The 23,194-nt window shown below is 35.7% G+C and overlaps 1 protein-coding gene across 12 annotated transcripts in view; it reads right to left on the bottom strand.

Moving 5' to 3' along the window:
- The window catches only part of KCNT2 (potassium sodium-activated channel subfamily T member 2), a 393,821-nt gene that overhangs the window by 292,020 nt on the left and 78,607 nt on the right, over window positions 1-23,194 (bottom strand). Inside the window, exon 2 of one of the 12 annotated variants that reach the window (XM_054523904.1) lies at window positions 21,568-21,638. The exons of the other annotated variants lie outside the window; for them this stretch is intronic. Coding sequence (XP_054379879.1) covers window positions 21,568-21,638 — 71 coding nt within the window. The remainder of the gene's footprint in view (window positions 1-21,567; window positions 21,639-23,194) is intronic. 12 annotated transcript variants of the gene reach the window in all.

Here is a 23,194-nt window from a genome sequence, read left to right as displayed (position 1 = left end):
TGTTTTTAACCTTTTGAAAATTATGCTATAACAGCCCTTCCTCAAATTAATAAGAATTTCTTACTAACGGTCAATATAATTTAAGTTGATGTAACTGCTTTGGAAAACAAATGTCATTTATAATATTATAAAATAATCTATAGATTCCATAAGCTTCCAGTCAAAACTACATAGACTATTTTGTGGAATTTGATAATCTGATTCTGTAATGAGTAAAAAATCAAACTATACAGGATGTTTGAGAAGAAGAATAAAGAATAGAGGTTTTCTCTACTTGATATTAAGACTTATTAAGATGGTGCAGTAATTAAGGCATTATGGAAGCGGTACAGAGAAGGATAAATTGATTCGTGAAATTTAAAAAGATTCAATAAATTAACTCATGCATATAATAAGTATTAATACATAACACAGGTGGTATGGCTGAACAGTAGTAAAAAAGAAGCAGCATTAAATAAATGAATCTGTTTAAATGGTTCTCTAAGTAGCAAAAAAAAAAAAAAAAAGTAAAGAAAGAAACAGAAAAGAAATTGGATCTCTATCTCACAGTATACAGATTAAATCACCTCCTGAAATATTAAAAAATTTTAACCTTTTATGAAAAAATAATGGTTAATATTTTTGACCTTTGAACAGTGAAAGTGTACTTTAGAAACAAAACAAAAACAAAAACTTAAAGTATGTATAAAACTTCTGCCCTAGGAAGATAAGAGTATAAACCAAGAAATAACTTCACTAATGGGCTCAGAAAATTCTATAAGCTCAAATTTATAAAAGGCATTAGTTATTTGAAATCTTAAAGAAAGTGAAATAAGTTCATAATTGGGAGAAGATATTTGAATAAAATATCTGGTAAAGATTTAAAATTAAGAATACAAAAAGAATTATTAACAAATTATTAAGAACAAACATGTAACCAAAAGATGCCAACTAGCATTTCACAGAAGAGAAACAATATTGGCTAATAAACTTAGTGAGAAATGTTAAATCTCATTAGCACTCAGGAAATAGATATAAGACTATAGTGAAGTAACATTTTATATCCATTTAATTGGAAAAATCAAAAGGTTTAATAAAGCCAAACGTTGCAGATATGTGAATCAAAAGTTTTCTTATTATCAGTGGAGTCAGCTGCCGCAATCATTTTTGTAAACAATTTGACATTGTCTAGTCAAATTAGATATTTACGTATTTACAACCCAGCAACTCCATGCCTAGATAAATGCATTAGAGAAACTTAAACACTTGCACTGGGATGCATGTACAAGAAGGTTCAAAGGACTGGGCACAGTTGCTAACGCCTGTAATCCCAGTATTTTAAGAGGCGAGGCGGGCGGATCACCTGAGGTCAGCAGTTTGAGAGCAGCCTGCCCAATATGGTGAAACCCCGTCTCTACTAAAAATACAAAAATTAACTGGGCTTCGTGACGCGTGCCTGTAAACCTAGCTACTCGGGAGGCTGAGGCAGGAAAATCGCTTGGACCCAAGAGGCAGAAGTTGCAGTGAGCCGAGATTGCGCCACTGCCCTCCAGCCTGGGCAAAAGAAAAAGCGAAACTACGAAAAAAAAAAAAGAAAAGAAGATTCAAGGAAGCACTGTTCATGAGAGCAAATTTAAATACGAAACAGACGAAGCTTAAATATCCACTGACAGGGATAACTTGTGGCATATTAATACAATAGAAAATTGCAGTGAAAGTTCATAATCTATGGTTATATGCAATAATATGAATAAATCTTAGTTACCTAATGTTGAATAAAAGATGCAAGCCTAAGACTATATGTCAGTGATCAGTTTTATAAAGTTCAAAAAAAATTTAAAAATTAAACAATAACGTATTTACAGATGAATACATATCTGTTAAGCTATACTTTTTAAAGCAAAAGTATGAAAAGCCAAAACAAGGATAGAAATTATCTCTGTGAGGAAGACCAGAGAAGACAGTATAGCAGTCCAGAGTTAGACTTCATTTATTTATAAGGTATTGGTTCTTCAAGTGTCATAGGTGTCTGTATATTTTTAATAAGTTAATTAATTAAGTAATGAAGCAATAAATGAATGAAATAAATTAAAGTCTATCCATATGACAATGATAAGAGTGTGCCACAAACTAAGAATTGCAACTAAACTAAATCTGAACTTCTGGAGATTAAAAGCAATTGTAAATGTATTTATTAAAAATGGGCAGGAGGACTCCATAGGACTATCTGAGAAGAAATGTCCATGTTCTGCCAACAAGTAAATTAATATTTAGCACTTGTAGGAATTTGATAGGGAACCATATAGAATATGATTGGCAAGGTTGGATGAGAAGACACATGGAAGATATTTTCTTATTTAAGCAGCAGCAAGAATAAAGAGAAAAATATGTAAATATATGTATATATAGTACACTCAGGGAAGTAAAAGGAATTAAAATGGCTAGAACAAAGGGAGTGAATCAGATAAATGCAAGATATGAATGTAGGAAGTTAAAAAGAAGCCCATGTAAGTTAAAAGAACTTGAATAGAAGCTAAGAAATATATTAATAAATAGTGACAATAATTTATCAAGAGGAACTATTTACTAACAAACCCTGGGCACTATGCAGAGCACATAGCCATAATGCCTTATTTAATCCCCACCTCCATTATATAGATTAGGGGACTGAGGCATTTGCCCAAAGTCGTACAAATCATAAACAGTGGAACTGCTCCAGGCAGTCTAAGCCTGGAGTCCACACAATTTACCCTAACATATTATACACATCAAATTTACTTTATATTTGTCATTACATATTTTTTCTGATTATAACACACACTTAAACAGATTATAAAATGTATTACCATAGCTAAACAGACATTTTAGAAACTTTCTGGATACAATTTATTTACACAAGAAACAATGGCTACCAATTTAAGTTTCAATTAATTTAGTAGTTAAATATTATTTCATAAGACTTTATCATGTGTTAAGTATCATAGAAGTGGATGTGATCAACATGGAAATGTGGCACCCAGATTCTCCTTCATCAGTAACAGCTGGATATTCTCCAGCTGCCAGCTGCTTCAATGTCTGCCTTAGCTTCAAATAGCCACCTTGTGTAAGGTCACACCTCTCCCAGGACAGCCTACAACACAAAGTTTGTATCAGTGTCCACTTCTAGAGAATCCAACCAGAGGCATTAGCAATTAACTTTTATTAGATGCCTATTAATTTCATAGTAACTCTACCTGATCCAAAACCAAGCAACTAGTTATGGTTAAACAGGCAAATATAAGAGGAAATTGTTTTACCACAAAGAAAGTTTTAAAAGTAATTCAGGATTCTGCATCTGGCAGTATAGTATACCAGATGTCCCATGAAACTCTTCCCCCCACCCCAAAGGAAGCATCTAAAAAAGTTGAACAAATTATTACACATACATAGACACACACACACACACACTTTTTAAAACATGCATGGCTTAGCAAAAAAGTAAGGGAAGTCCTTAGAAGCCAGAAAAGAAAATAGGAATCCAGAGAAATAAGCTATCACTGAAGCTACTGTTCACCCTGGTGCTATCTGTCAATTTTTGCTGATAAGGAATTTCTGTTTTGACAGGCCAGAAACCTTTCAAAGAGATCTCCTACAAAAAGCTCCACAGAAATTCCCCCACAGAAATCTCCCACAAAAACTAGGGTCCCTAAAGGCAACATCATCAGCGCATGAACTAAGAAAAATCTTTCTTACAGCAGAAATAGATGTTACAGGCACTTAGCTGTCTTGTCATAGTTCGGAGCAGTATGGAAGGGGAGACAGAGAGACATAATGAGACTTATAATTAGTTTGCTAGGGCTGCTATAACAAAATAACATAGATTCTGGGAGCTTAAAGATAAATGTATTTTCTCATTTTTCTGGAGGCCAGAACTCCAAGATCAAGGTGCAGTAGGGCTGATTTTTCTTGAGGCACCTCTCCTTGGTCTGCAGATGACTGCTTACTCAGTGTCCTCATATCATCTTTCCTCTGTGCATATGGGTCCCTGGCATCTCTACATGGTTCAAAATTACTCTTCTTACAAGAACACAAGTCAGATTGGAATAAGGTCCACCCTAACAACCTCATATTAACATAATCACCTCTTTTAAGACCCTCTCTCTAAATACAGTCACATTCGGAGGTACTAGGAGTTAGTGCTTCAACATATAAATGTCAGCGGGTGGAGAGAGACACCACTCAGGGTACAACACTTGTTAGCAACAGGTCTGAAATCACTCACTCTAATTTTTCACCTCTTATACTTTCTTTAACCTATTCTACCTCTCCACCAAATCAGCAATTTTTCAAGGTCACCAGTGACCTCTACATGTAGCAAAATGCAGATATTGGTGATCAGTGTTCATCGTACTTATTCTATCAGAATTAGGCACAGTTGATCTTTTCATCATGTTTGAATCACCTTCTTTACTTGACTTCCAGGACACTCCAGACACTCCATTTTCTTGATTTTCTTCCTACCTTCCAGGGTACTCCTTCTGAGTAACCTCAGCTGGTTCTTTCTTGTCTATTCTTAAAATAGTCCTCTTTTTTAGCTACACTCAAAATGTAACCCAAGTATATGTCCAGGGTTGCCAAATTTATATTTCCAGCTCAATCCATTTCCCCAAACTCATATATTCATTAAACTGTCTACTCAATATTTCTACTTGGATCGGATCTCTATCAGACATCTGCAACCCAGCATATCGAAACTTAAATTCCTTGTTCTCTTCCCTGAAACCTCCTTTCCAAGTTAGCTGATGTCAAATCTATTCTTCTCATCGTTCAGCCAAAATCACGTCATTATACCTGAATCTTCTTTTTACTTGAGTGCATATTAATACTATTGTCTAAAGTTCTTCAAGTAGTAAAAATGTTTTACCAGAATAAGAGAGAAAAAAGAAAAAAATGCTTGCAATGAACATGTTCAGTTGACACTAGCAATAGTGACCTAAGATATTTAAACTTGACTTCAGATTAAAATTTATTTTCAACCAAGACACAGTGAAACAAATCAAAACAAAACTTCAAGTAAAAAATGGAAATATTGAACCCAAACTGAACTCCATCCATTTATCAATCCACAAAAATAGCAACAAAATATTTCACATCATTGAAAGTACTGTGATGTGCAAAGTCTTCTATTCTAAGGCATGACCTTTAATTAGATATTACTGCAAAAACTGCCAGATTGGATCCCTAGGGTGAGTGATGTGTAGTGACACAGAAGGGTATTGGAAAGGAAATAACCACCCACTCTCTTCTTCCCATCACCTTATTGTGTCTGAAAAAGGGGGTACTCTGATCTAATTGCTAATTTCCCCATGCCTATCCTTTCTTCTCCCAATTAATTCTAATTATGGCATTCAGGATTCCATAAAAATCTAGAATTAGTTTTAAATCACAATAAAGTTTGTCATCACAAAGCTTCTTAAAGTTTGATTAAACCTCAAGCTCCACTGATGAGATACTTAGCAGTTTTTGCTTATAACTGTATGCTTAGCACCTAATTCATAGTGAATGCTCACTAATATACACTGAATTAAAAGTTACTCTGCAGTGGTTACTTCTAACACCCTGTTAGCATCCAAAGTCGAAAACTATCAGCATGCAAACGCTGGCAATCTGTGGATTCTGCCATCTGGCATCTATGCTGAGAAACAGAAACTCCCAAATAACCTTGCTCCAAAAAGGAACACATTTGTTAATTTTAAAATGCATGCTTCTGATTTGCTGGGGATAATATGAATAATCTAGCACACTATGATATCTCTTTATTTCCTCAACTAGACTTAATTATTGTACAATTTTTCAACAAGAATATTCATTTGAACTTTTAAGAAAAAATATGAACAACTCTTACATTAACTAAGCTCTCTTTTGCCTTGCCTCCAGGCCTTGTCCTTCTTCCTTCAGCTCTCTTTCTATGCTTCCTGAACCTTCTTCCTCCCTAGTCTTAGTGAAGTGACACACACATGTTCTTGCTCAGTACCCTCTACTCCTTTCACAATAGTACTTATTATAATGTGTTGAAACTGTTTTGTAATGATCTATATCCTCCAAATGGACCTTAGAGACCAAACAACTGGTTCTACATAGAACACAGAAGTATGAAAAGAGGAAATAAAAGTAACTTCTAAAAATATTTCTGTATGTTGATATTTTGTATATTTCCATGTTGAAGGTGTATACTCTCTTAGAGCAAAGTAGAAGCCTCTACGCTTAGTGCTTTGCAAGAATAATGAACAAAAATAGACTGAAATAGACAGGAAGCTACCAGATGGAATGCATCATTAATAACATCTAAATATGAGCCTCATCAAGAGTTGATTTGAGGGCATGTTTCTTGCTATGTGTCCCTCCAAAGCTGCCAGTAATGGCTTTACTTAGATCTAAAATTGTGAGGGCAGGAATTATTTCTATTTTGTTCATTTTGCTCGTGTTTTCAGAACCCGACACAGGGCCAGATACACATATTAAGTACTCAATACATTTGCTGAGTGTTGAATGAATTTTGCTATATAAAAGTTTGCTGTTTTCTCTTGTTCTTATTTACATTTTTATCTGTAAAAATCATGTTGACAATTATAAATATCTTCTGACCACTTTTTTCTAATTTTCAGTCATCCCTTCTTTTTATGTACTAATATTGGGGCTTATTTGGACTCCCCACCCAGCAATCTTCTTCAGCCTTCCCCTCAGTAGTCCACCAAATGAATCATTAGTAGTATCATTATGTCCTTCTATGTGGGGAAAACACCACTGAAAAACATATTTTTCTTACTGATACTTTCAGAATAGCTAATGTACTTCACAAAAATTATAGTTAAAATGTTGGAAAAATGTGTACTATGTGAACACTTACTTAAACATTTAAATAAATATGTGTTGTATTTACCTATAAACTTACATATTTAAATGTGTTGCATTTGTATTTACATATGTGCAGTATTTATATACCAATGTACATATTTAAATCACCAGTATATTGCTTTTCTATATCTACATAAAAATATAAGACAGTTGATTTATTTCTACCTTTGGATGCTTTTCATATACTTATTAATGAATCATTAAAACCATAACTTTATTAATTCTGCTAAACATGCCTTTTAGAATTGTGAAACTATTTGTACCTTAACATGGAGGTACCTCTCAGACCAAGCAAGTCTGAATTTTAGATCATTAATTTTTAGAGAGAAACAGAAATAATTACATCTCATTTCAAATAACAAATGAAACAAACCCACAACAGATGAGTTCTAGACATTCTAGACATTCAGCCTCTTGACATAATCCATGTCTCTAATTTAGGAAAACTGTAAAATATGTTTTAAAATACCAAAAGAATGTCTGGGAAACTTTTAGGTCCTGGCTCACTATGATTTCTGATAATGATGGAAAAGGACTATGAGGATTCTGTTGTAAGCGATTTCCAGCATTTCTGTGATAAGGATAACTTCACCAGCAGCCATGGTTATGGGAATAACTACAGCATGGTCCCATCCATGACCCTGAGGCTTCCAAATAGAACTGAGAAGACTGCCACCTTACATTGTTACCACTATCAATAAGTCTTTCAACTCCAGATATAAGACTATCAGGTTTCCATTAACAGTCATTCCACTATATAAAATAGATGATAAACTCTGAAGACTATTAATAGCATGCAAACTTTCTTACAACCCTAGTACTTATGAAAATATGCATATTTCATTTGTACTTTCATAAAAATTAGCAAGCATTGACTTAACATTAACAAGGAAGATGTGTTCTTTAGAATTAGGAAAAAGTTGATATGAAATTAAAGCCTCACTGTAGAAGAACTTTGCGAAAATAACTGAGAATTATTGTAAAGCAATTTTACTTTAACAGTAGATTACATTTACCTCATTAAAAAAACAACAACAACAATAAGAGTAAGATCCTGACTAGAAGCAGCTAGTGTGTGCCACCCTTATGGAGAAAAGTGAAGGGGCAAGTAAATACAGCACCTTGAACTAAACATCCAGGTACATGCATTGGGATCCATCAAGAAAACAACTCAACCCAAGGAGATTAGAGAAAAGCAAGACAGGATGACTGCCCACCCTGGAGCAACACAGAGCCAGTGTAGCCTCCCCAACCCAGGGAAGTGGTGAGTAAGTGAGTGAGTGACCCCAGGGACCCATGCTTCTCCCATAGATTTTTGCAACCCTTAGATCAGGAGATCCCCTGGTGAACCCCTACACCAGGGCCTTTAGCCTGGCATGCAGAGCATCTGGTCAGGCACATGTGAAGCCCCAGGAGCATTAGATATCCAGACTTCCCAGCAAAGGCAGCTGCAACTCCAGCAAGGTGGGAGGTCAGACCTGCGTACATACCCTGGGAAAGGAGCTAAATCCAGGGGCTGAGCAGCATTGGTCTGCAGGCCCTGCTTTCACGGCACCTCCCAGGATAAGACCCACTGGCTTGGAACTCCAGCCAGTCATGAGTAGCATTGTCACAACACCTTGAGATGGAGCTCCCAGAGGGAGGGGCAGGCCACCATCTTTGCTGTTTTATAACCTTAATCATTGTTGCCTTAGGGCTTTGGGGGATCGGGGGTAATTAGGGACTGCGGTGGTCCTCCAGCACAGCACAGCAGCTCTACAAAGAGGCAGCTAGACTTCTTTTTCACACGAGTCCCTGATCCCATTTTTCTTCCCTGGGCGGAATCTCTCCACCAAGTTCTACAACACCCCTGCTGGTGTTTTCCAGCTGGCAACAGTCCCAAACCTCCCAGGGACTGAGCTCCCAGAGGGAGGGGTGTACTATCTTTGCTATTTTGCCACCTTAGCCATTCTTGCCTTTGGGCTTTGGAATGTCTGAGGGGCCTGTGGGCTGGAGCATACCACCAACCCAGCAGAGCTGCTCTATGAAAAAGCAGGCTTACTGCCTTTTAATGTAGGACCCTGATCTTATCCTCCTTACTGGGTGGGACCTGTCAAGCAGGGTACCTAGCCACCCCTGTCAGTGTGTTTGGGCTGGCAACAGGGACAGAACTTTTCAGGGACAGAGCTCCCAGAGAGATCTGCAGGCCGCCATCTTTGCTGTTTTGCAGCCTTCACTGTTGATACGTTCAGGTACTGAAAAATCCAAGGTGACTAGAGACTGGAGCAGACCCCCAGCATACAACAGCACCCTTATGGAAAAGTAGCCAGACTGTTTGTTATGTGGGTCCCTGATCTCGTACCTCATTGGGTGGGTCCTCTGAGCCTGAGTCTCCAACCACCCCCCAGCTGGGACTGTGGAGCCAGTAGCAGCTCTGCAACTCCCTGGGACAGAGCTCCCAATGGGAGTGGGGATTGCCGTATTTGCTTACAGGCTTCACACTTGCTGTCTCCACACTCTGGGGAGTCCACGGCAACCAGAAGCTGGTCCAGACCCCCAGAATAGAGCACCCACCTCACAGAAAAGTGGTCAGACGATACTCCATGCAGGTCCCAGTACTCTCTTCTCCCTACTGGGCAGGGCCACCTGACATATGACTCTAGTAATACCATGCTGCCCCCACTTTACCACTTTAATCAGAGGGAACCCAGCAGTTAAAGCAATACCCACACACAGAGATGAGAAAGAACCAATGCAAGAACTTGAGCAACTCAAGTGGCTAGAGTGTCTTATCTCCTCCAAACAGCTGCACTAGTCTCTGACAAGGTTTCTTAACCAGCCTGAATTGGTTGAAATGACAGAAATAGAATTCAGAATATGGATAAGAATGAAGATCACCAAGATTCAGGAGAATAGCAAGTGCAATCCAAGGAAACTAAGAATCAATAAAATGATAAGGAGCTGACAGATGAAATAGCCAGTGTAAGAGAGAACCTAACTGATCTGAAAAGGCTGAAAAACACACCACAAGAAATTCACAATGCAATCGCAAGTATTAACAGCAGAGTAGAACAAGCTGAGAAAAGAATCTCAGAACTTGAAGACTGTCTCTCTGAAATAAGACACTCAGACAAAAATAAAGAAAAAAAGAATACAAAGAAACAAAACCTCCAAGAAATATGGGATTATGTAAAGAGGCTAAATAGATGAGTCACTAGCATCCCTGAAAGGGACAGGAGAAAGCAAACAACTTGGAAAACATATTTCAGGATACTGTCCATGAAAAGTTTCCTACCTTGCTACAGAGGCTAACAGTCAAATTCAGGAAATACAGAGAACCCCTGCAAGATTAAATGCAAGCAGATTATCCCTAAGACACATAATCATCAGATTTTCCCAAGGTCAAAATGAAAGAATGTTAAAGACAGCTAGAGAGAAAGGGCAGGTCACATACATAGGAAACCCCATGAGGCTAACAATGGACCTCTCTGCAGAAACCCTACTAACCAGAAGACATTGGCAGCCTGCATTCAACATTCTTAAAGAAATAAAAAATCTTCAATCAAGATTTTTATATCCAGCAAAACTAAGCTTTCTCAGAAAAGAAGAAATGTGATCCTTTCCAGATCAAATGCTAAGGGAGTTTGTTACCATCAAGCCCACCTTAGAATAGACATTGAAAGAAGCACTAAATATGGAAAGCCAAAACCATTACCAGCTAATAAAAACAAAACTAAGTACATAGACCAGTGAAACTATAAAACAACCACACAAAAAAGCCAGCATAATAACTGGTTAAAAACACATGAAAGGAACAAATCCACATGTATCAATACTAACCCTGAATGGAAACAGGCTAAATCTCACCATTTAAAAAGTACAAAGTGGCAAGCTGGATTTAAAAAAAAAAAAAAGCAAGATCCAATGGTATGCTGTCTTCAAGAGACCCATCTCATATGCAATGACACTGATAGGATCAAAATACAGGGATGGAGGAAAATATATCAAGCAAATAGAAATCAGAAAAAAGCAGAGGTTGCAATGCTAATTTCAGATAAAACAGATTTTAAACTAACAAAGAACAAAAATAATGGGAAAAAAAGGGCATTACATAATGGTAAAGGGTTCAATTCAAGAAGAAGACTTAACTATCCTAAATACATATGCAACCAACACAGGAGAAACCAGGTTTATAAAGCAAGTTCTTAAACTTACAAAGAAACCTACAAAGAAACTTAGACTTCCACAAAATAATAGCTGGAGACATCAACACTCCAATGACAGTCTTAGAGAGATCAGTGAGAAAGAAAATTAACAAGGTCATTCAGGACCTGAACTCACCATTGGACCATATAATATGACAGACCTCTACAGAACTCTCTACCCAAAAACAACAGAGTATACATTCTTCTCATTGCCACAAGACACATAGGTTAAAATTGACCATACAATCCAACACAAAAAAATCATCAGCAAATCCAAAAGAACCAAAATCATACCAAACACACTCTCAGACCACAGCACCATAAAAATTAAAATCAAGAATAAAGAAAAAAATCACTCAAAGCCATGCAATTACATGGAAATTAAATAACCTGATCCTCAATGACTTTGGAGTAAATAAAGAAATTAAGGCAGAAGTCAAGAAGTTTTTTGAAACTCGTGAGAACAAAGATACAACATACCAGAATCTCTGGGACACAGCTAAGGCAGTGTTAAGAGGGAAATTTATAGCATTAAATGCTGACATCAAAAGTTAGAAAGATCTCAAATTAACACCTTAACATCACAACTAGAAAAACTAGAGCAGCAAAAGCAAACCAACCCCAAAGCTAGCAGAAGACAAGAAGTAATCAAAATAAGAGCTGAACTGAAAGAGATTGAGACACGAAAAACAAATCAAAAAATCACTGACTCTGGGGGTTAATTTTTTAAAAAAATTAATAAGTTAGATAGGTTAGTACCTAGACTAATATAGAAAAGAGATAAGATCCAAATAAACACAATCAGAAACAACAAAAGAGATATTACCACTGTCCCCACAGAAATACAAATAACCATCAGAGACTACTACAAACACCTCTATGCACACAAACTAGAAAACCTACATGAGATGGATAAATTCCTGAACACATACACCCTCCCAAGACTGAACCAGGAAGAAATTGATTCCCTGAACAGACCAAAAATGAGCTCTGAAATTAAATCAGTAATAAATAGCCTACCAACACACAAAAAAAGCCCAACACCAGAAAGATTCACAGCTGAATTCTGCCAGATGTACAAGGAAGATCTAGTACCATTCCTACTGAAACTATTCCAAAAAATTGAAGAGAAGTGATTCCTCCTTAGCTCATTCTATGAAGCCAGTATCATAGAAATGATACTAAAACCTGGCAGAGGCACAACAACAACAAAAAGAAAACTTCAGGCCAACATCCTCAATGAACATGTATGCAAAAATTGTCAACAAAATACTGGCAAACCAAATCCAGCAGCACATCACTGAGCTAATCCACCACAATCAAGCAGGCTTTATCCCTGGGATTCAAGGTTGGTTTAACATATATAAATCAATAAATGTCATACATCACATAAACAGAACTAAAGATAAAAACCACATGATCATCTCAACAGATGCAGAAAAGGCTTTTGATAAAATTCAACATCCCTTGATTTTAAAAACTCTCAAAAACCAGGTATTGAAAAACCATATCGCAAAATAATAAGAGCTATATATGACAAGCTCACAGCCAATATCATACTGAATAGGCAAAAGCTAGAAGCATTATCCTCGAAAACTGGCACAAGAGAAAGATGTCCTCTCTCACCACTCCTATTTAACATAATATTGAAAGTCCTGGCCAGAGCAATCAGGCCCAAGAAAGAAATAAAGGGCATCTAAATAGGAAGACAGGAAGTCAAACTATACCTGTTTGTAGATGACATGATTCTCTATCTAAAAAACTCCACAGTCTCAATCCAAAGCATGGTACTGGCATGAAAACAGACACATAGACCAATGAAACATGGTAGAGAACCCAGAAATAATGGTGCACACCTACAACCATCTGATCTTTGACAAAGCTGACAAAAGCATGCAATGGGGAAAGGACTCCCTATTCAATAAATGGCACTGGGATAACTGGCTAGCCATATGCAGAAGATTGAAACTGGACACATTTCTTACACCATATGCAAAAATCAACTCAAGATGGATCAAAGACTTAAATGTAAAACCCAAAACTATAAAAGCCCTGAAAGACAACCTAGGTAATACCATTTAAGACATGGGAATGGGCAAAGATTTCATGACAAAGACACCAAAAGCAATCACATCAAAAGCAAAAATTGACAACTTGGATCTAATTAAACTTAAGAGCTTCTGCTCAGCAAAATAAACTATCAACAGAGTAAACAGACATTCTACAGAATGGGAGAAAATATTTGCAAACTATACATCTGAAAAAGTCTAATATCTATAGGGAACGTAATAAATTTACTAGAAAAAAGAAAACAAGTAACCTCATTAAAAGGTGGGCAAATGACATAAACATCAACTTTTCAAAAGAAGATATACATGCAACCAACAATCATACAAAAAATAGCTCAACATCACTGATCATTAGAGAAAAGCAAATCAAAACCACAATGATATACCATCTCACAACAGTAAGAATGGCTATTATTTTTAAGAAGTCAAAAAATAACAGATGCTGGTGAGGTTGTGGAGAAAAGAGAATGCTTATACATTGATGGTGGGAGTGCAAGTTAGTTTAACCATTGTGGAAAGTGGTTTGTTGATCCCTCAAAGAGCTAAAAACAGTACTACCATTTGACCCAACAATCCCATTACTGGGTGTATACCCTAAAAGAATATAAATCATTCTACCATGGAGATACATGCACCCACATATTCTTTGCAGCAATATTCACAATAGCAAAGACATATAATCAACATAAATGTCCATCAATGGTAGACTGAAAAAAGAAAATGTGGTATATACACACCATGGAATACTACTCAGCCATAAAAAAGAATGAGATGATGTCCTTTGGAGGAACATGAATGGAGCCAGACGGCATCATCCTTAGCAAACCAACATAGAAACAGAATACCAAAAACCATATGTTCTCACAAGTGGAAGCGAAATGATGAGAACACATGGACACAAAGAGGAAAACAATAGACACTAGGGCCTACTTGAAGGTGAAGGTTGAGAGGAGGGAAAGGATCAGAAAAAACTACTATTGGGTACTAGCCTTAGTACCTGGGTGACAAAATAATCTGTACAACAAACCCCTATGACACGTTTACCTATATAACAAAGTGAACATGTACCCCAAACCTAAAATAAAAGTTTTTGAAAAGCACATTAAATTATAAAATAAAGATGAATGTCAGGAATTCATAAATAGATTCATAAATAAATAATTAATTAAATTCCAGTGGTACTTGCGGTTTTGTCTAACAATACACCACAGAATATAATAATTTCTGTAACTTATATTTAAACAATGTGCTTATGCAGAAAGAGTCAGTATACTGGGCAACTCCATTCCAAACCTGCTTTCATTTTCTGCACACATTTTTACAAATTTTGTCCTTTTTGTATCCTAGATTGCTTGTAAACTTCTTTATGTTAACAAAAATTAAAGATTAATTGAGATGAATTTAGTTTAGGTGTCCATAAATGAGCTATAAGCCAAATACAAACTAGATATAAGTGACGGAAGATAATACATATGTGAAAAGTATTACTACTAGAGGTACCAGCAGTTTTTGATGAAGAACAGATGTACATTTACCAAAATGATGTTCTAATACAAATAGTAAAATCTATGGAAATCAAGTCATTAAACCTTACATTTTTATGCTTTAACTCTTAAAATAATTTTCAGATGCCTGATCTGTTTTATTCATTGGGTTTAATATGATTTCATACTCCTTAGTTTGCAATTGAGAAAAATAAGCTACTCATACTAGTGAGAGGTGAAGCCAGCTGGACTTCCTGGGTCGAGTGGGGACTTAGAGAACTTTTCTATCTAGCTAGAGGATTGTAAATGCACCAATCAGTGCTCTGTGTGTAGCTAAAGGATTGTAATCTGCACTCTGTAAAAACGCACCAATCAGCACGTTGTGTCTAGCTAAAGGATTGTAAATGCACCAATCAGCACTCTGTAAAATGGACCAATCAGTGCTCTGTAAAATGGACCAATCAGCAGGATGTGGGCAGGGCCAAATAAAGGAATAAAAGCTGGCCACCCAAGCCAGTGTGGCGACCCACTTGGGTCCCCTTCCACGCTGTGAAAGTTTTGTTCTTTTGCTCTTCACAATAAATCTTGCCACTGATCACTCTTTGGGTCCACACTACCTTTTTGAGCTGTAACACTCACTGCGAAGGCCTGCAGCTTCACTCGTGAAGTCAGCGAGACCACGAAACCACCAGGAGGAACAAACAACTCTGGACGCACCACCTTTAAGAGCTATAACACACACTGTGAAGGTCTGCGGCTTCACTCCTGAAGTCAGTGAGACCACGAACCCACCGGAAGGAAGAAACTCTGGACACATCTGAACATCTGAAGGAACAAACTCTGGACACACCATCTTTAACAACGGCAACACTCACCATGAGGGTCCACGGCTTGATTCTTGAAGTCAGCAAGACCAAGAACCCACTGGAAGGAACCAATTCCGGACACACTAGCTTAAATTAAGAAGGAATTTAAAGCCTCTCAAAAATGAAAAGTGTAGACTGGTGACACCTACAGACATGGATTGAAGCAGGAGCCCATCTATTCACCGATACTTTATTTTTCTCCATCTCCAGTTACAATTCCCTTGGTTCATTCAGAAGCAGATTTTCCTTCATGGTGGCAAAATGTCTGCAGCTGCTCCAGAAATTGTATTTATTCTTGTTGAGTCCAGAAAGAAAGAGAGTCTAGACCAGAATTTCAAGAAAAACTTCTATTGGGTCTCAAAGCATCTGATAGAGCTATGCATCTACCTTTAAATTAAAAACTGAGGTCAGAGGATATAAAGTTCCTTAATTGACTTAGCCTGGTAACATTTGTGAAAATAAGTAATTCAAATTAAAGCTGTTGGAACTTTCAATTATTTTGAGTCTTAAAGAAAATGTGATTGTTTCTCTAATTATGGATTAACTTTTTCCTTACCTACTTTGTTTTGTAAAATGTTGCAAACGATTAAATGACACCAGAGATAAGCTCCCTTCCCTCTTACTTGTTGACCCTCATTATAGGTTAACTTCCTTCTTTTTTCTCTTGCACCTGACTCAGATCAGATAGCACAAAGACTCTATGATTATCAAGTTGCTCAAGATGAACTGTTAAGTATACCTTTCCCAAAAAGGAGCAAGCTGTAACTAATCAAATTGTAATTCATAAACCAGCTTTATATGAAAAATGTTGTAATCCTACTAAATTTCTTTGTTTCTACCTATAAAGGTAAAATCCTAGTTCTCCACTTCAGAACACTGACCCCATTCATTTGGAGTCTGTTTCCTGGGCAGCCATCCTTAAATTGCACACTTGAGTAAATTCTTTAGAACTGGATTCTGATCATTTTGATTATTTCAGGTTCTCACATTCTTATTGGGAGTTTGAATGAGAATGAGGTGGAGAAGGGTACTAAGGTCCATGGACTGAGAATAAGGGGGGAAAAAAGTGGTTTTCCAGAGAGGAATCAGGAATTGTTACCAAAAATGAGACAATGGATGTCCAGTGGTATAAAATAACATGTCCACTAAAGAGGATGGCAAGTAAATAATTATCACTCATGCCATATTACATAATAATTTTCCATATTTCATTAAATACAATGAGTGAGGTTATCAAAATCATGCCATATCATTTAATGTCCATGTTTCAAATGTAAATACAAGACATATTACATAATACAGTATAAAACAGTGAAGTTCACACTAAAGTCATATATAATAAGATATATTTTGTGTTAAGCAAAATCTTCATTTTCCTATATCCCGGATATCATTATCAAAAAATAATATTGGTAGTGGTGTTATTAAATGTAATATTTGGGTTATCTATCTATTGTAGTTCCAAGCTATCAAATTTTCATTTTACTTCTATTTCTAGCAACAAATAGGAAAGTCAATCAATTTAGATCTAATTTCATGTTCCATAAACTGTCTTCTAGCTTAAAAAATATTAATTTAATAAATCACTAGGTTTCAACTTTTATAAATACAATGAGTATTTTATTATAGAATCTTCAGTTTCCCATCTATTTTATATTGCTATGGTTGAAGTAGAGAAAAGGAAGAAATTTGGCGATTTGTTGTATTTTGGAGATCTTTGCAAAGAACAAGTCAAATTTGACTTTGAGATTCTAGCTCAAGCATCAGATTACATGTCAATGTCATTTACAAGGATAGGTAATACCACAAAAAAAGTAGCTATTCAGTGGTTTTTGATTGTCGAAGAAAGTGAGGGAACAGGTAGAAAATGACCACAATGGTAGTATTTTCACAGTTATTTGTAGATTTATGTAAAGCAAAAAAAAAAAAAAAGTCAGTTGTCTGCACAGCAAATTCCCAGATGGAGTTGACCCAGGCCATGCTCTGCCTTCTTGTTTCAGTTCTCATACTGTAAACAAGTGTCCTTTTCATGGTCTTAATAGTGCCACATTTTTTTTTTTGCATTTTTATGCTTTTTGTTCGTAATTTCCCTGTTTAATAGCTCTTACGTGTAATGTTGAGTTTCTGCTACCGTTACTAAGTGCAAGAAGACTGTGATATACCTTACAGAGAAATATATGTGTTAGATGAGCTTTCTTCAGTCATGAGTTATAGGGCTGCTGTCTGTGAGTTCAATGTTCATCCAGATAATCACCAATCTGTATATGGGCCTGCTCTAGAAAGTGCTAAACTAACATTTATTATGCATAATGAGGCTATAGAAAAGATGGGAAGGTAGCTAAATTTGTGAATTCATGAGGTGATAACTGATTTTAAAAAAACAAAAAAAGCACAGTAGGCAGTACTGTTATGAGGCTGAAAGCCAAAAAAGTTTACATTACTGTTTATAGCCATGTTGCCCAGAATCAAGAAATGTGAAAACTTTCTTGGCTAGTGTTTTATTATAATGAAACACTGTATATATTTAATTATGTGATATAAATATACATTTTAAAAGGTGTCTTTAAACAGACATATACATAAAACAAGGTTATGTATTGAACACTTGACAAAAAAATGTGACCAAAGGTTTATGGGATCCTATTCCTATACTTACCTAGAAGTAGTAGTTTAGTATTCACTAATGCAGAGTTGATGGCAACTTTATAGAACATAAATAGCACAAATAATGAGAACTGACTCTGTGTGTGTGTGTATGTGTGTGTGTGAATCAACACACTGAGGGGTATGCAAAAAAGTGCTAGACACAGTCCCTGATTTTGTGTTAACATTTGAGGAACAGACAAGAACGCATTGGATCATCCAAATAAAACTACAAGTTAGGGTCTTAAGGCTCAGCGTGAGTGAAACTTTACACATATAATTATATAAAAATTGTTCTTGTATAATTATATATGCTATGATATATATAAACATACACACAATTTCAATGCTTATATTTTATAAATTATAATATATAAATCATATAAAATATAAATGCACACATACACAGTCCATTCAAATGTTATATGTTACATTATTGTATATATAAATTATACATACACAATGTACTCGCTCTGAGTCTTAGAACCTTACCATGTAGGTTTTTTGTTTGGTTTTTTTTTGAGATGGAGTCTTGCTTTGTCACCAGGCTGGAGTGCAGTGGCACGATCTCGGCTCACTACAACCTCCGCCTCCCGGGTTCAAGCAATTCTCCTGCCTCAGCCTCCTGAGTAGCTGGGATTACAGGCACGCACTGCCACACCCAGCTAATTTTTGTATTTTTAGTAGAGATGGGGTTTCACCATGTTGGCCAGGATGGTCTCAATCTCCTGACCTCATGATCTGCCCACCTCAGCCTCCTAAAGTGCTGGGATTACAGGAGTGAGCCACCGCACCCGGCCACCATGTAGTTTTATTTGGATAAGCCAATGCGTTCTTGTCTGTTCCTTAAATGTTAACAACACAAAGTCAGGGACTGTGTCTAGCACTTTTTTGCATACTCCTCAGTGTGTTTATTCCGTAACAGTGGTCCCTAACCCCCGTGCCCCAGACTAGTACCAGTCTGTGACCTGTTAGGCCCACAGCAGGAGTTCAACAAGCATTACCACCTGAGCTCCACCTCCTGCAGCGACATTAGTTTCTCACAGGATCGCAAACTCTATTGTGAACTGTGCATGGAAGGGATCTATGTGGTGTGCTCCTTATGAGACTCTAACTAATGTCTGATGATCTGAAGTAGAACAGTTTCATCCCAAAACCGCGCCCCCACCGGTCTGTGGTCAAACTATCTTCCAAGGAACCAGTCACTGGTGCCGAAAAGGTTGGGGACCACTGTTCTATAGGATATCTCAAACCTTCTTGTAGAAGAAGCAAAAGAGCGTTTGAAATGGCAAGTTATCTCTTTTATTCATTTTAATGTAAAAAGATGGACCTCACAGAACTTATGAGAGCTGTTAATAAGCTTCAGTAATTTGTCTTCTGTTTGTTCAATATAAGGTATTAGTAACACAAAGGTTGAAGCACAGACATAAAAATGCATCATATTAACGTGAAGTTAGGTTAAATTACCTGAAATATGTTCAAAAGTATTCACGTGTGAGTAATGACACTTTATTAGCAAAACAGGGTAACGTAAAATGAATGATATTAATAATCTAACAAATTTTTTGAAAATGAGGTCATTATCTTTACAGTTTCAAGTACTTTAAAAGCTGCTTGAATTTCTTTCATGGGGAACAATATTAATAGGAAACCATTATTCTGCAGGTGAATCAGCATGTGCTCTTGAAAGTTGCATATATTTCTAGCATATGAAGGATATATGCTTAATTACTCAGAAACTTTCATTTAAATAAAAATATGAAGTTACCATTTGAAAAGTTCCAATTTGTTTAAATAATTTATTGTGAAGCAAACTTGCTGGTGCACAAGAAGGAGCATAATTCCTATGAACGGAGGTACACCCCTTTCACACACAGTAACAGAGCAAGAATTGAACATAGGTCTGGTCTTGTATCATGGCTCTTGCTAATGTACCAAATTTCTTCTGCCATTTTTCCTTAATCCTAAATTGTCAACTTTCTAGCCTCAAATTGCTTTCAGTTAACGATCTCTAATAAGCATTTTTGATAAAACAGAATAATGGTCAGTAATGGAATGACAGCTATGTCACCAATCTAACAATCTCCACAATCAGTGCTATAGAACAATGACCCATGTCTATTACACATGCTTCCAGATCACAAATTAAAACCTTATGTTTTTTCTGTCAAAACATCCTGTTTCATTTTCCATTTTCTAATTTGTTTAGTTCACTCATGCTTTGATCATTGGCAATCCACAGAAAGATGAATCATTTTGATTTTATATGAGCATTCTCAAGAAAGTTAGAATCAGATGTAGAATTATTGTGAACAAATACTTTACTCTCAATATTACAAACCTGGGTAGCCCCAAGTATTTACACAGATTGAGAATGGTCTTTTGATACACTAGTTTTATTATTCTACGTTTTCCTCTGAAAAACAGAAAATTCTATGCTGCCATTTCCATTGAAAAAATAAATTACGTGATTCCTTTCCTCGCTTCTCTTAGAATTGTTCAAGCTAGAATCAAGTAGAAATGGCATGCACTAACTTCTTATTTTCCGATGATATCTAAGCCAGAGAAGGTGTTAGTGACTAAAGGGCTATTAAGAAATGAAATAAATCTTTACTCATGGATTCGTACCCATTTACTTTAGCATGGTCCATTTTAAAAAGAAGTCTTTTAGTTTTAAGTGTTGATTGTAAAAAAACAGAATCATTAATGGAGTAGAGATTTCTTTCTTGCTGGCTTATGACTGTGAGTAACAAAAATTGGTTAACACTTCCCTCGCTCGTTTGGTAGAATTATTCCCTTGATTGGTGACATCAGTGTATTTGTAACAACTCCATCTGCAATGCTGGCAGCCTGGCCTAAAATGTACTGATAAAAGGAACAGAAACAGGCATTTTGAGAGAAAGCCATTCTAATCATTCAAGGGCAGACAAAGTCAGACATGATACAATTGTGCATTAGATTGCCCCATACCTTTCATGCTTATGATTATGCTATACATATTTAACTCCTGAATATGAATCTTAAAATAAATAATGTGACTGAATAACTTTTCAGAAAAAATGATGATTGTAACATATTCAAAATATCTTCAATTTAAATACCAATGATAGAGAAAAGATTTTATACCAAATGAGAGCAATGTAACGACTTAAAGTCAGTGTATAATGTATGTACTCAACTTTGCAAAGTAACTTAAAAATAAATGCAAAACTGAATATTACTAATGCTTAAGAGAGTTTTCTGAAATGTGTGTCTCTTGTTGATCATTAAAAGAAATATATTTAAACCATGCAATGTAAGTTCATTGAAACTACAGATTATGAAAAGTACTCTATTTTGGATGAATAAATAAGAGCAAATAATTATAGCCTTATCCATGTCAGCAAAAACATCCAAACATTGTTTTCATCATTTCGACCCCTTGATGTTACAGCTTACCCTACAGTACCTTTTTCTTGAATCAGATATTGATGGTTGAAGTCGTGGAAAAGGCACAAATGTGGATCCGCAAGGAACTAGCTGTGGAGACATTATGATCTTCTGCTCAGATACTTGTTCAAGAGAAAGAAATTTATTTACAGCCACAAACTCCTTTCATCCAGTAGCATGATCAAAGAAATGAAGGCTTGTTTTTTTATCATTATTTTTTAAGGATTTTATAGGATGTAAACATTTCAGCTTCAGCAGCTGATTCTAATTTCTTTAATGGTATCTTTGATTCAGCATTGCTTGGCAGACTATTAAGGAAATGTTGATGATGCAGGAAGACCAGTGTACTGGTTAACATGATTATTTTACAGAACACTGTGCATTCATTAATAGTAAATAAATTGTCATAATATTCCTCTCGGCTTCTTTCTAAAAATCTTTTACATTTATTTGGTCTCAAGATGTTCGGTGCTCAAAATATAGAACATACCACTTGTTTCAGAAAATATAACCTATGATCTTTTCTCTGCTAAACAAAATCAGATATTAATTTTAACATCCATCTCCCATGAAATGGAGATCATGTCTACCAAACACACAGGCCTGATGACTCAGAAAAATATGCAGCAATCATATTTCATACTAGCAAGGAGTATGAAATGTCAAATTTCATGAAGACACTATTTTTTGACACACATCCTACAAAATGACTGATACATTTAGAAACACAATAAATATGAAGTTTATTGTGGCCATAACAGGAATGGCAGAATGCACAAAGAAAATATATATGTATAAATTCATTAAAATGTAGCAATATAGAAAATGTACAAATCCCATTAAAAGGCAAACAAAATGTTAGGAGGAGATTTAAAAATTAGATAATGACAATTTTTCAAAGTAGAATATAAATATTTTTTGAAGTCTTAATCATGAGAGACTTGTTTTGATTGAAAAATCAAAGCAATAAAAGACAATTAGTTAAATATTTTAACTAACTGTTCAGTAAAAGACAATTAGTTAAATATTTTTGGTATATCAACAGTATGAAATAGTATTGTAATCACAAATAATGATAGATGGCTATTCATAAAGTACTATTAAGTAGAAAACTGATATATAAACAAACAAAAAATAGGTTACCAAAAACCATTGTGATTTGATCCTGTTTAGGTAAAGAATATACATGTAAAGGAAAAATGGTAAATATTATACACTAAGTTATTAGCATTGCTGAAATTATGTTGTGTTTTTTTGAAGTTTCTAGTAATTGTCACTCATCAGTATTTTCCATTTTCTTACACTGATCACATACTGCTTACGTAATATCAATAAAGTGCTAACAAAATAACAAACATCATTTACACTTAATAACATCTCTATCACAAGATTTAACCATGATTTTACTTCCTAAAATGTTTATCCCTTCAAAACCACTTTTTGAATGCTACATACGAAGATTCAAATAGCTGCTCTCTGATGACATTAGCTCATTTAACAATAGGCCAATGGAACAGAACAAAGCCCTCAGAAATAACGCCATGTATCTACAACTATCTGATCTTTGACAAACCTGAGAAAAACAAGCAATGGGGAAAGGATTCCCTATTTAATAAATGGTGCTGGGAAAACTGGCTAGCCATATG

The sequence above is a fragment of the Pongo abelii genome, chromosome 1 (assembly GCF_028885655.2).
Source record: "Pongo abelii isolate AG06213 chromosome 1, NHGRI_mPonAbe1-v2.0_pri, whole genome shotgun sequence".
NCBI classification, from domain to species: Eukaryota; Metazoa; Chordata; class Mammalia; order Primates; family Hominidae; genus Pongo; species Pongo abelii.
This window is presented reverse-complemented; position numbering and strand designations above follow the sequence as displayed.